Source organism: Scyliorhinus torazame, chromosome 2, assembly GCF_047496885.1.
Source record: "Scyliorhinus torazame isolate Kashiwa2021f chromosome 2, sScyTor2.1, whole genome shotgun sequence".
NCBI lineage: Eukaryota > Metazoa > Chordata > Chondrichthyes > Carcharhiniformes > Scyliorhinidae > Scyliorhinus > Scyliorhinus torazame.
In genome coordinates this window covers 389,115,670-389,129,272 of record NC_092708.1, presented here as the reverse complement: position 1 = coordinate 389,129,272, position 13,603 = coordinate 389,115,670, and the positions used below count along the sequence as shown (strand labels likewise).

Here is a 13,603-nt window from a genome sequence, read left to right as displayed (position 1 = left end):
CGGGGGGGGGGGTGGGTGGGTCCGTGCCGGGGAGGGGGATGCGAGGGCAAGTGAGTTGGTCCACCTGGCCAGGTGCCAGCCTCCAACAGTTGGACCCATGCGGTCCATGCCACCTGGCTGGGGGGAAGGAGGGGATATGGGCAATGATGACATGTCGTCGTCCCCCGCACCAGGCCGTCATGTTTTCCGATCATCCAGCGATGTTGGCCGCCGTGGCGGCAGCCGCTAATGTCTATGTTGCCCTGGTTGAGGAGGAGGAGGAGGAGGAGCATGCCAGAGAGGCGGCGCAGGCTGCCGCAGAGGGGCAGGCGGCAGCCGCCCAGGTTGGAGGGACACCTGACCGACAGGACGAGGAGGGCGAGGAGGACGTCGCGGCCCCACGGCAACGGAGGCACCCAGTGTGTACCGGCCCCGGCTGTCATACCAGGACCTCACGGACCGGGAATGCAGGAGGAGAATCCGGATGAGGCGGGAAACCGTGGCACACATCTGCCACCTGCTGGCACACCTGGCATCGCGTGGCACTGGCGGGGGACACCCTCTCCCCGTGTCCGTCAAGGTTACGGTGGCCCTGAACTTTTATGCAACGGGGTCATTCCAGGCACCGAGTGGGGACCTGTCCGGCATATCGCAGACATCGGTGCATCGGTGCATCCGGGCAGTGACAGATGCCTATTATGCCATGGCGCACTGCTACATCCGCTTCCCTGTGGACCGGGCCAGCCAAGATGCCCGGGCCGTGGGCTTCTCTGCCGTGGCCGGGTTCCCCATGGTCCAGGGCGCGATTGATGGGATGCACGTCGCCGTGCGGCCACCTGCAGATAACAGGGCCGTGTTCACCAATAGGAAGAGAACCTATTCGATGAACATACAGGTGGTCTGCGACTTCCGCATGATGATCCTGCACGTCTGCGCCCGTTACCCAGGCAGTGTACACGACTCATACGTGTTGTCGCGGTCATACATCCCCGGTATGTACGAGGGACGCCATCCCCGGCTGAGGGGCTGGTTGCTGGGCGACAGGGGCTACCCATTGCGATCGTGGCTGATGACGCCTATACGGAGGCCACGCCATGAGGCGGAGAACCGCTACAATGATGCCCATGTAGCGACAAGGGGAGTGATAGAGAGGTGCTTTGGCGTGCTGAAGATGCGTTTCAGGTGCCTGGACCTCTCTGGGGGCGCACTCCAGTATCGGTCAGATAGGGTCGGCCGCATCATTGTGGTGTGCTGCGTCCTGCACAACATAGCCCAACAGAGGGGCGACGTGCCGCAGGCAGAGGAGGGCGGAGTGGAGGAGCAGCAGGAAGAGGCGCAGTCCTCCCCAGATGAGGGGATGGGGGCAATGGTCAGGGCAGACGGGCTAGACACAGGCGGGTGGCTGTCCACCGTTACCGTCTGGCCCAGCGGGCATGGGACAGACTGATATCCGCCTGCTTCACTGACTAGATGGGCGTGGGAATCGGGTAGTGTGGCCACAGACCGCACATCATGGCAACAGCCGACCACCCACACCCCCCACCCATCCACCCAACCAGCACCCTCACCCCCCTCCTCAACCCCACCCGCATGCACACCACCCCCCCCCATTGCCAATCCACCTGCGGCACAATGGCCGGGCTCACACAGTTGCGGGTGGACGCGTGTCTATTGCAGGCCATGGAGGATGATGACAACCCGCCCTGCGATGAGCTCCTGGCTCCACATCGTTGGACTATGTCTGACCCATGGCCCCAGTACCACCATCCACCCGGACCATCCCTGCATGCGGCTGTGACACTGCAGCGCACGTCGCGGTGTTCCGGGACCTCCCCTACAGGGGGAGCTGGGACGGACCACACCACCTCCTCCTCTCTCGGGGTGCCCGATGGCCCCCAGGCCTCTACATGGGTGGGGGATGCGAACGGACTGGCCATCCGACGCCCCCCGACATCTGGCGCTGCCAGTCCTGGAGGCCCGTGCTGGCATCGACAGGGGTCTGCAGGTTTGCAGCCATGGAGCCCAGGGGGTTGGCAAACCCTGTCTGTGACTGTGCGATGCCGGCTCGCACATGGCCACTGGCGCCGATGCCCTCAGCGATGGCCTGCTGAGACTGGGCCATGGCCTGCAGAGACTGGGCCATGGCCTGCAGAGACTGGGCTATGGCCTGGTGAGACAGGGCTATGGCCTGCTGAGACTGGGCCATGGCGTTGAGCGCCTCTGCCATCTGCCGCTGGCGCTGGCTCATGGCCTCCTGTGAGAGGGCAGCCATGTCCTGGGCCACAGACACCACCTGCACGGAAAGCCCCAGGCCTCACAAACCGTTCCCCATGTCTGACACCGTCGCACCCATTGCCTCCACCGCAGACGCCACCCGTGCGGTGTCGGCCTGGGTGGCACGCATGACCGGCAACACTCCCAGCTCCTGGACGTGGGTGGACTCCTCCACCTGCGACTGCAGCCGCCGCAAGCCGGCCGTCACCCTCTTCGCTTGTCTCCGGGTCGGTGGTTGCATTGGATCTATGTGTGGGTGTGGTAACTCCAGGAACCCGGGATCCATCTGGGCGGCAGATGTTCGCTTGGGCTGGGCTGCCCTCCGACCGCCCGGCCCCTCTGCTGCTCCTACCTCCACCTGCTGTACCGGGACGGCTGTGTTGTGCGCACCAGTGAGTGTACCAGACGCCTCATCACTAAAGTGCCCAACCGAGGTGAGTATTTCTGCGATGGTGGAGGGTGTTGATGACAGCAGTGGCGTTGTGTCGTGCTCTTCGTCCCACTCTGAGTCCATGGCACTTTGGGGTGGGGATTTGTCTCCACCCTTCCACTCTGAGTCACCGTCTTCCTGGGTAGTGCTGTCCCGGGTAGTGCTGTCCCGGGTAGGGGTGTCCTGGGTAGTGGTGTCCTGGGTAGTGGTGTCCTGGGTAGTGGTGTCCTGGCTCGGCTGTGACGGGGGCCTGTGGCTGCCCCTCTCGTCGCTGGCTGGCACACGCCTGCATCGTCGCACCCGCACGTGACGGGGGCGTCGTCTCCCTGTTGCTCCAGGTCTCTCCGTCTCCCGTGGTGTGCGAGGGGCATCCTGCGGGCGTCGCATGCCGGAGGGTCCGGGTCTCTCCGTCTCCCGTGGCCTCCGAGGGGCATCCTGCGGGCGTCGCATGCCGGAGGGTCCGGGTCTCTCCGTCGCCCGTGGTGTGCGAGGGGCATCCTGCGGGCGTCGCATGCCGGAGGGTCCGGGTCTCTCCGTCTCCCATGGTGTGCGAGGGGCATCCTGCGGGCGTCACATGCTGGAGGGTCCAGGTCTCTCCGTCTCCCGTGGTGTGCGAGGGGCATCCTGCGGGCGTCGCATGCCGGAGGGTCCGGGTCTCTCCGTCTCCCGTGGCCTCCGAGGGGCATCCTGCGGGCGTCGCATGCCGGAGGGTCCGGGTCTCTCCGTCTCCCGTGGCCTCCGAGGGGCATCCTGCGGGCGGTCTGCATCTGCGGGGATGGGTGCCTCGACGTTTGCTCCTGCGATACACAATGAAGCATGCATGGTTAGACACGCAGGCAGTGATCAGGTGATATGGGGAGGGGGATATAGGGGAGGGGGGATATGGGGACGGGCTGTCGGTGGCTCACTTGCTAGTACGCCCCCGACCTCTGCATCAGCAACCTCCCGGTCCTCAGGTCCGCCAGCCAGTTCCAGGGCCCTTTCCTCGTGTTCGGTCAGTGGCCTCTCATCAGCGGGGCCTCCTCCAGTCCTCACATGCTCCCTGGTGTTGTGTGCGCGTTTCTCCTGTGGCGGGGGTGGGGGTGGGGGTGGTGGCAGGGGTAAAAGGCAACAGTGTTAGGCAGGTATATGAATGCACGGCATCGGTTGCGCGTGTATTGCAGAGGTTAAGGTTATGGCTGGATTCACTTGGGGATATGGGGGATATGGGGGAGGGGGGATATGGGGAAGGGGGATATGGGGGAGGGGGGATATGGGGAGGGGGGATATGGGGGAGGGGGGTTATGGGGAGGGGGGATATGGGGGATATGGGGGAGGGGGATATGGGGAGGGGGATATGGGGGAGGAGGGATATGGGGGAGGGGAGATATGGGGAGGGGGGATATGGGGAGGGGGATATGAGGGAGGGGGGATATGCGGGAGGGGGGATATGGGGGAGGGGGGATATGGGGGAGGGGGGATATGGGGAGGGGGAATATGGGGGAGGGGGGATATGAGGAAGGGGGGATATGGGGAGGGGGGATATGGGGAGGGGGGATATGGGAGGGGGGATATGGGGGAGGGGGGATATGGGGAGAGGGGGATATGGGGGAGGGGGATATGGATATCGGGCGGGGGTGGGGGGGAGGCTCACCCTGCCTGCTCTGATGAGGTCGTTCACCTTCTTTTGGCACTGGGTGCCTGTCCGTGGTGTCAGGCCCGCGGCGGTGACGGCCTCTGCCATCTCCCTCCACAGACGCCGGCTGTGGCGTGGGGCAACTCTGCGGCCGTGCCCGGGATACAGGGCCTCCCTCCTCTGCTCCACTGAGTCCAGGAGCGCCTCCACATCCCATGACTGGAACCTCGGGGCTGAGCGGCGGCCAGCCATCCAGTCAGGTGTTCCGGTCGGGTATTCCGGTCGGCTGGGGGGGAGCAGCGCGTCCTTATGAGCCGTCACGCCGTGCGGCGTGTATGACACTGCACGTCGTGAACCACGTGCGTAAGCGCGGATCCCGGCACGTCGCTGCTAGCCCATTTCGGGCCGGAGACTTTGCAACGATTTTTCCGGCGTGACGCAAGTCAGATTTGCGCCGTTTTTTGCGCCGATCGGCGGACTTTGCGCCGATAACGGAGAATTTCGCCCAAAATTTGCATCTGATTTTACTGCAGTAAGGTAAAGAAAGAGCCAATGCCATACCTTGTTTGCTTTTCCCCAAAGCAGTTAGTTTCCTTAGTCCACATGATAACTTTGCTTCTCCATTGGTTGTATAGTTCCGTTTCTGTAAATAATGGTGGATAGTCATATCCTGACATTTTTACTCTGATTTACCCTGATCTATACAAGACATCCAGGTACGACCTCCGCAAAGCCATCCGGAATGCCAAGAGAGAATATCAAACCAAGCTAGAGTCACAGACAGACTCTCGGCGTTTGTGGCAAGGACGAAGCAACATAGCGGGCTACAAAGCGAAGCCGAACAGTATCTCTGGCAGCAGCGCACTGCTCCCCGATGAACTCAATGAATTCTATGCTCGGTTCGAGCAGGTAACCAACAATCCGCTGGCGAGTGCCCCAGCAGCCCATAATTCACCCATACCCACCATCACAGCTTCCGAAGTCAGATTGGCTTTCCTGAAAGTGAACCTTCGGAAGGCGACGGGCCCAGACGGGATCCCTGGTTGTGCACTCAGAACCTGCGCGGACCAGCTGGCAGAGGTATTCGCGGACATCTTTAACCTGCCCCTACTTCACTCCGAGGTCCCCACCTGCTTCAAGAAGACCACCATCATACCGGTACCAAAGAAGAACCAGGCAACATGCCTCAATGACTACCGACCAGTGGCCCTGACTTCAGTCGTAATGAAGTGCTTTGAGAGGTTGATCATGAAGCGCATCACGTCCATACTCCCAGAACGCCTTGATCCACTGCAATTCGTATACCACTGCAACCGGTCCACATCAGGCACCATTTCCCTGGCCCTACACTCATCCCTAGAGCATCTCAAAAACAAGGACTCCTACATTAGACTCCTATTTATTGACTACAGCTCCGCCTTCAACACCATAATCCCAGCCAAGCTCATATCAAAGCTCCAAAACCTAGGACTTGGCTCCCCACTCTGCAACTGGATCCTCGATTTTCTGACCAACAGACCACAGTCAGTAAGAATGAACAACAACACCTCCTCCACAATAGTCCTCAACACCGGCGCCCCGCGAGGCTGCGTACTTCGCCCCCTACTCTACTCCCTGTACACTCAGGACTGCGTGGCAAAACTTGGTTCCAACTCCATCTACAAGTTTGCTGACGATACGACCATAGTGGGCCGGATCTCGAACAACGATGAGTCCAAATACAGGAGGGAGATAGAGAACCTAGTGGAGTGGTGTAGCGACAACAATCTCTCCCTCAATGCCAGCAAAACTAAAGAACTGGTAATTGACTTCAGGAAGCAAAGTACTGTACACACCCCTGTCAGCATCAACGGGGCCAAGGTGGAGATGGTTAGCAGTTTCAAATTCCTAGGGGTGCACATCTCCAAAAATCTGTCCTGGTCCACCCACGTTGACGCTACCACCAAGAAAGCACAACAGCGCCTATACTTCCTCAGGGAACTAAGGAAATTCGGCATGTCCACATTGACTCTTACCAACTTTTACAGATGCACCATAGAAAGCATCCTATCGGGCTGCATCACAGCCTGGTATGGCAACTGCTCGGCCCAGGACCGCAAGATACTTCAGAGAGTCGTGAACACCGCCCAGTCCATCACACGAACCTGCCTCCCATCCATTGACTCCATCTACACCTCCCGTTGCCTGGGGAAAGCGGGCAGTATAATCAAAGATCCCTCCCACCCGGCTTACTCACTCTTCCAACTTCTTCCATTGGGCAGGAGATACAGAAGTCTAAGAACATGCACGAACAGACTCAAAAACAGCTTCTTCCCCACTGTCACCAGACTCCTAAATGACCCTCTTATGGACTGATTTCATTAACACTACACCCTGTATGCTTCATCCGATGCCAGTGCTTTTGTAGTTACATTGTATGTGTTGTGTTGCCCTATTATGTATTTTCTTTTATTCCCTCTTCTTCTCATGTACTTAATGATCTGTTGAGCTGCTCGCAGAAAAATACTTTTCACTGTACCTCGGTACACGTGACAATAAACAAATCCAATCCAATCCAATCCAATTTCAGCCATATTGTTGTCTACTTACTCACTCCTTTGTTGATTTTGAATTTGAATGAAGTTTTCCCTTTTTTTACCCCTGAAAAAGTTGTATCTTGCAACCCTTTACTTAGGCCCAGCACCATCTTCTGCTACCACTTTTAAAGCTTCTGGGTTGCTGTAAAGAGTAAACTTCGCTTCTCCACAAAACACCTTTATTTCTTTGATCCAACTTCACACACCAAATCTCCACTAACAAACAATGCCTCCAGTAATCCCTTTATATATCAGTGACTTCTATTGAAGAATTGACATCAAATTAGTATTTAACTTATTTGATATTCAAATTAGCCGTGAGTGCCGGGAAACACGTGGCTAAACGCACTTGCTAAACCGCGCCCTTGATCATTTATTGGGTGAATAGTGCCTTATAAGTTTGGGTTCGCCCTGCGCTAAGGGGCTGTGCTCAAGGGTTAAGAGGAATTTTCGTCTGCCAGCCCAACAAAATTATCTTAAAATTGCGAACTACAGGATGTTCGTATATTTCTGGTGCAGATATCGTTTAGCCTCTCTGATAAGATACAAATGATAAAGATTGCTTTGAGATACTCATTAGCAATACCATTAGAAGCATAGAAACTTGTGAAAGTGACAAGGTGCAAAACAAATTTACCAACTGTAATATAAGTAAAGGATCAGAATCTTCAAATTGCCCAATTCAGCCAAGAGGGAGATTCAGGAACTGATCCAGTTTTCTGTCGAAAATAAACAACGGGATTTTTTCAGAGGTAAGTATTCCATTTTATTCTACATCTTGAAAAACCGGGGAGGAAATGAAGTGGAGAGCGCAAAGGGGCAGAGAGAAGCCAAAGTCAATGGAGAAACAATGTTTGAGTGACTTTAAAAAAGTTTCTTTCTAGACGTTTGTAAACTGCAGAAGCTTCAATTTTCTGCTAACCCAATCAACAGGAAATTGCCTGGGTGAAGTTGTACAACTCCGGTTTTACATCTCGCTCTCTATTAAAGTCAATGAAGGCAGGCACTGGGACTTAGAGAAGCAATTCAAAGACTTTGGGGCTTAACATTTGTGGGCAGAGCTCTGAGTGGTGGTTGAGTACACAAGGGGTCGTAGTCGGAGGAATAGAGAATTCAGTTGTGGTAGGGATTGGGTTGCAGGAAAATAGGGAGGGAGGGGGAGGCCAGTAGGAGATTTAATTAAAAGGAATACAGTTTGGAATCAGAGTTGTTGGAGGACAGGCTGAGAGAGATGGGCAAAGATAGGTGGAGCTCAGTGAGAGGGAGGAATGGGGAGCAGAACTATGGATGAGTACTCCAGGCTTATGGCATCAACCAGGACATGCTTGATCTGGCATGTCAATCATTAACCTGATGCATCATGGCAGTTGTGTGTGTCATCCACGGGGTGAAGTGCAATAATTTAGTAAGTCTTCTTCGACTGCAACTTCCAACCATCAACAATAACAACTGGAAGGACAATGGCACCAGGTGCATGGTAACACCACAACCTGTAAGCTCCCCTCAAAGCCACACATCATCCTGGCAGGGAAATATTGCTGTTCCTTCACTGATGGAGTCGCGCTTCTGGAACTCTTTCCCTGACTGCATTGTGGGTGTACCTATACCACATGGACTGTTGCAGTTCAAGAAAGCAGATCACCACCACCTTCAAGGGCAGTTTGGAATGGGAAATAAATACTGAACTCACCAGTGATGTTCACATCTGAGAATGAATATTGAAAAAAGTTGCATAACTGAGAGGTTAAGAGAATAATGTAGAGGGTGACTGGGATTCAAACCTCCCAACAGATAGCTGGTAGGATCAAGTCCCACTTTGTAAAAAACGAAATGGTATGAAGGAAAGGACAAGTGGACAGGACAGATTGGATTTGGATCTTTCAGATAACTGACGCAAACAACAAACCAAATGGTCTCCTTCTGTTCTTTAAAGCTCCACTACTATACTGTTTCATAACTTCTCTGTTTCCTCTCTAGGGATACGAGTTTCAGAAATGAAGATTTAAATGGACAATGATCATACAATATTTCTACCACACCTGTGAAAATATTTGAAGAAAAGTTCCAGTATTGTTTTCCATGATGATCAACTGTACCGACCACAGTATCCATCAGCTCCTGTTTCCTCCTGTCTACATTGCTGTCTTCATAATCGGCCTCCCAACTAATCTCTTGTCCCTGTATCACAGCTACGTGCAGATCAGACAGAGGAACGAGCTGGGAATCTATCTCTGCAATCTAACCATCTCAGACATGCTGTACCTCATTTCCTTGCCCTTCTGGGTTCAGTATATGCTGCTACACGATGACTGGGTCCACTCTCGGGCACTCTGCATGCTCAGCGGTCTGCTCCTCTACCAGAATATCTACATCAGCATTGGCTTCCTCTGCTTCATCTCCATTAATCGCTGTCTTGCTGTTGCCTACCCTCTGAAATTTCAATTCTTACACACCAGGAGAGCTGCAGTGATCATAAGTGCTCTCATCTGGCTCAAGGAGATACCTGCCTGTGCCTTTTACATCCAGTCTCAGGTTCTCAGTGTAGACAACGGGAATGACACCTTGTGTTTTGAACAATATCCCATGCAGACAGAGGACAGATATTTAAACAGTTACAAGCTCTTGTTTGGGTTCCTCCTCCCTTTGATTTTATTTCTCTTCTCTTACAAGAAAGTCTTGACCATTGTCCGTACGGTCCGTGGGCTTCAACGTGAGCAAAAATTAAGAATTAAAAAATTGGTTTCTGCGTCAATCATAATTTTCCTGTTTTGTTTTGCTCCTTATCACCTTTTCCTGTTGGTTCGGGCCATATTTGAGCATGACTGTAAATTTGCTGACAACTTTTTTGAGGTTTATCATATTGGTGTTCTGTTGACGTGTTTAAACTGTGTGGCTGATCCCATCTTGTACTGCTTCATATCTCCGAGCTCAAAGGGCTGGTTAGGCAGATTCCTGGATCCTATTACAAAACTCCTTCCTTGCAGAAAGATAGAAACAATTGAGTCCTCAGAAATACAGGTCAAATCAACACTTACGAATAAAACTGAATTAGCATGTTAAGTTGCCAGGATGTGGAGGATAATAGTTCTACTTAATGGGTGATGTATCCGGAGTCATCAGGACACCTTGCATAACCTTGATTTACATTTCTTCTAGCATAAGAAGTGACAGGATGACCTGATTGCTGAGTTTAAAACATATTACGAATTTGATATAGAGAAGAACAATTTCATAATGCTTTCATAATTTGTAACCCAATCTTGTTTTGAGTATGGAATAAAATATATTTCAAAAAAAATAATGCTTTCATAAAGTTCATTTGTTTAGAACTTTGAAATATTGGGTTTAGTTCAAGAGTTTCACATCAGAAGTCAAATTGAAGCAGTATTTCTGGAAAAGATATCGTTTGAATTATATATATCAAAGAACAAAGAACAAAATAGCACAGGATCAGGCCCTTCGGCCCTCCAAGTCTGCGCCGACCATGGTTCCTGCCTAAACTAAAACCGTATGCACTTATGGAGTCGGTATCCTTCTATTCTCACCCTATTCATATATTTGTCTCAATGCCCCTTAAATGCCACTATCGTACCTGCTCCCACCACCTCCCCAGGCAGCCCGTTCCATATATTTACCACCCTCTGTGTAAACAATTTGCCTCGTACATCTGTTCTAAACTTTTCCTCATGCACTTCCAACCTATGTACCCTAGTATTTTACTCTGTTGCCCCAGGAAAGAGCATCTGACTATCCACTCTGTCCATGCCACTCAGAATCTTGTAGACCTCTATCAGGTCGCCTCTCAACCTCCGTCATTCCAGTGAGAACAGATCGAGTTTATCTAACCTCGCCTCATACTAATGCCCTCCATACCAGGCAACATCTTAGTAAACCGCTTCTGTACCCTCTCCAAAGCATCCACATCCTTCTGGTAGTGTGGTGACCCGAATTGTACACAATATTCCAAATAAGGTCTAACTAAATTGGAACATGACTTGCCAATTTTTATATTCAATGCCCCGACTGATGAAGGCCAGCGTGCCGTATGCCTCTTGACCACCTTATCCTTACCTTCCGGGAGCAGAGAGCAGTGGACCTGCGTGGGACACTGCGACAGGGGAGAGGAAAAAGGCAGCACCAGGCTGGGGGCCTTCACTTACCTTCCGGGAGCAGAGAGGAGCGGACCTGCGTGGGACACTGTGCTGCAGGTAGGACAGCTACAAAATTGAAAAAAAACCCGGTAAAGTGACGTCACAGGAGACTGTGACCTGACTGGCTGAAAGGCAGACTGGGCTAAATTTGAATATTTGTGGAGTTACTAGTTTTAATTTGATTCAAATTACTATTTTTAAGTTGATTTGAATTACTATTTTTTAAAATTTGACTTAAATTACTATTTTTAAGTTGATTTGAATTACTATTTCTTAAATTTTAAATCTCACTTAAATAACTATTTTGGGTTGATTTAAATTACTATTTTTATGTCAATTTAAATAACTTTTTAAATTTTAATTAAATAACTATTTAATTTGTTGTAAGATCAAACAAGATAAATACTCACGGATAAAGCTAATTAAATAGTACTCGGGGATTGAATTTAATCTGACACAAAAACATCTTAAGTTTAATTTTAAAGTTTTAATTTAAAGGAAAAATTCATGGCAGGACAGCTCCAAGGCGTGGTCTGCTCCTCTTGCTCCATGTGGCAGGCCGGGGATAGTTCCAGTCCCCAGGGTCAGCATGTGTGCAGGAAGTGTCTCCAGTTACAGCTCCTGGACGCTCGAGTTTCAGAGCTGGAGCGGCGGCTGGAGACACTGTGGAACATCCGCGAGTCGGAGAGCATCGTGGATAGCATGTATAGAGAGGTGGTCACACCGCAGGCTCAAGCTCCGCAGGCAGGAAGGGAATGGGTGACCACCAGACAGAGCAAGAGAGCGAGGCAGGTAGTGCAGGAATTCCTGTGGTCATTCCCCTGCAGAACAGATATACCGCTTTGGATGCTGTTGAGGGGAATGGCCTCTCAGGGGAAAACAGCAACAGCCAAATTTGTGGCACCATGTTTGGTTCTGCTGCAGAGGGGAGGGGTGATAAGTGTGACAGTGCAATAGTTATAGGGGATTCAAATGTAAGGGGAATATACAGGCGTTTCTGTGGCCGCAAACGAGACTCCAGGATGGTATGTTGCCTCCCTGGTGCTAGGGTCAAGGATGTCTCGGAGCAGGTACAGGACATTCTGGAGGGGGAGGGTGAACAGCCAGTGGTCGTGGTATACATCGGTACAAACGACATAGGTAAATAACTTAGGAGAGGTTACTTAGGAGGGCAGCACGTTAGCAAAGTGGTTAGCACAATTGCTTCACAGCTCCAGGGTGCAAGGTTCGATCCCCGGCTGGGTCACTGTCTGCGCGGAGTCTGCATGTTCTCCTGGTGTATGCGTGGGTTTCCTCCGGGTGCTCCGGTTTCCTCCCACAGTCCAAAGATGTGCAGGTTAGGTGGATCAGCCATGCTAAATTGCCCTTAGCGTCCAACGTTGCCCTTAGTGTTGGTTGAGTGGGGTTACTGGGTTATGGGGATAGGGTGGTGTGGGCTTGGTAGGGTTCTCTTTCCAAGAGCTGGTGCAGACTCGATGGGCCGAATGGCCTCCTTCTGCACTGTAAATTCTATGATTCTATGAAAAAAAGGGATGAGGTCCGAAGAGCAGAATACAGGGAGCTATGAAGGAAGTTAAGAAATCGGACCTTGAAGGTAGTGATCTCAGGATTACTACCGGTGCCATGTGCTAGTCAGAGTAGAATTGACAGGATATATAGGGTGAATACGTGGCTGAAGGGATGGTGTCAGGGGGAGGATTTCAGATTCATGGGGCATTGGGACCGGTTCTGGGGGAGGTGGGAAGGATTTTAAAAACCATTCGGTTACCAGCAGCACTTTGCGGTTACTGGAACTCATTAGAAATTTAAGTTAAAACTTCTCAGGTGCAAATAAGAATTATTTTATTTGTCTTCTATTGATTACAATTTGAAAGTCATTTAAAAGGCAATTCGTAGACAATTTGAAGCTTTCAAAGAATCACAGAAATTATCTTCTTGCTTAGGCAAAGAGCTCGACAATAACTTTAAAAGGCAATGTCTGAAAATGAAATATGAATACAGGGAGACAGTGAATTGAAAAAGAGAGAGAGAGCTAATCTTCAGCTTCAAACCAACAAAACAAAAACTACCAATCTACCCACAAAAACCTACCTAAAAATGGCAGAACGAAACTCTTCAGTTATACTGTTTCATATCTGTCTTAAATCATCTAATCACACCCCAATATAATCCTAATTGGTTTGGGTTAGACTCAAACACATTTGATTTGACGGCAAGCCGTCCATCTTCAATATGTAACATTACTTCTATTTGTTGCATATCTGCATACTTGTGTATGTTAAAGAATGCGATATTGTGCTTTATCTTTACCAGCAAAAAAAACCTGATTGTATACTGGCTTGGCTATTGTAACAATGGAGACTTCATATTATCTTGTCATGCAATGCTGGACAATGACTTGCAAAATGTAAATCAAATCTGTTTTAATCCAGTAAAGTGAATTATGCTGCTTCTAAGAAATTGTTATGTTTTTAGAAAGTTGGAATCAAATATATTTGATTCAATGTTTTATAAACTGTCCATTTTAAAACTCCAGCAATAATCTAAAATGTTTCAGCCTTATAAGTTATGGAATGTG

At 51.0% G+C, this 13,603-nt stretch overlaps 1 protein-coding gene across 2 annotated transcripts in view; it reads left to right on the top strand.

Moving 5' to 3' along the window:
• The window catches only part of LOC140405581 (ovarian cancer G-protein coupled receptor 1-like), a 30,792-nt gene extending 20,634 nt beyond the window's left edge, over positions 1-10,158 (top strand). The window contains exons 1-2 of one of the 2 annotated variants that reach the window (XM_072494140.1): positions 7,375-7,626; positions 8,852-10,158. In XM_072494140.1, the coding sequence (XP_072350241.1) occupies positions 8,954-9,934 (981 nt within the window). In that variant the 5' untranslated portion in view covers positions 7,375-7,626; positions 8,852-8,953 and the 3' untranslated portion in view covers positions 9,935-10,158. Of the gene's footprint in view, positions 1-7,374; positions 7,627-8,851 lie in introns of those variants that run through there. The other variant, XM_072494146.1, reaches the window with a different exon arrangement.
• Positions 10,159-13,603: the final 3,445 nt, after the last annotated feature.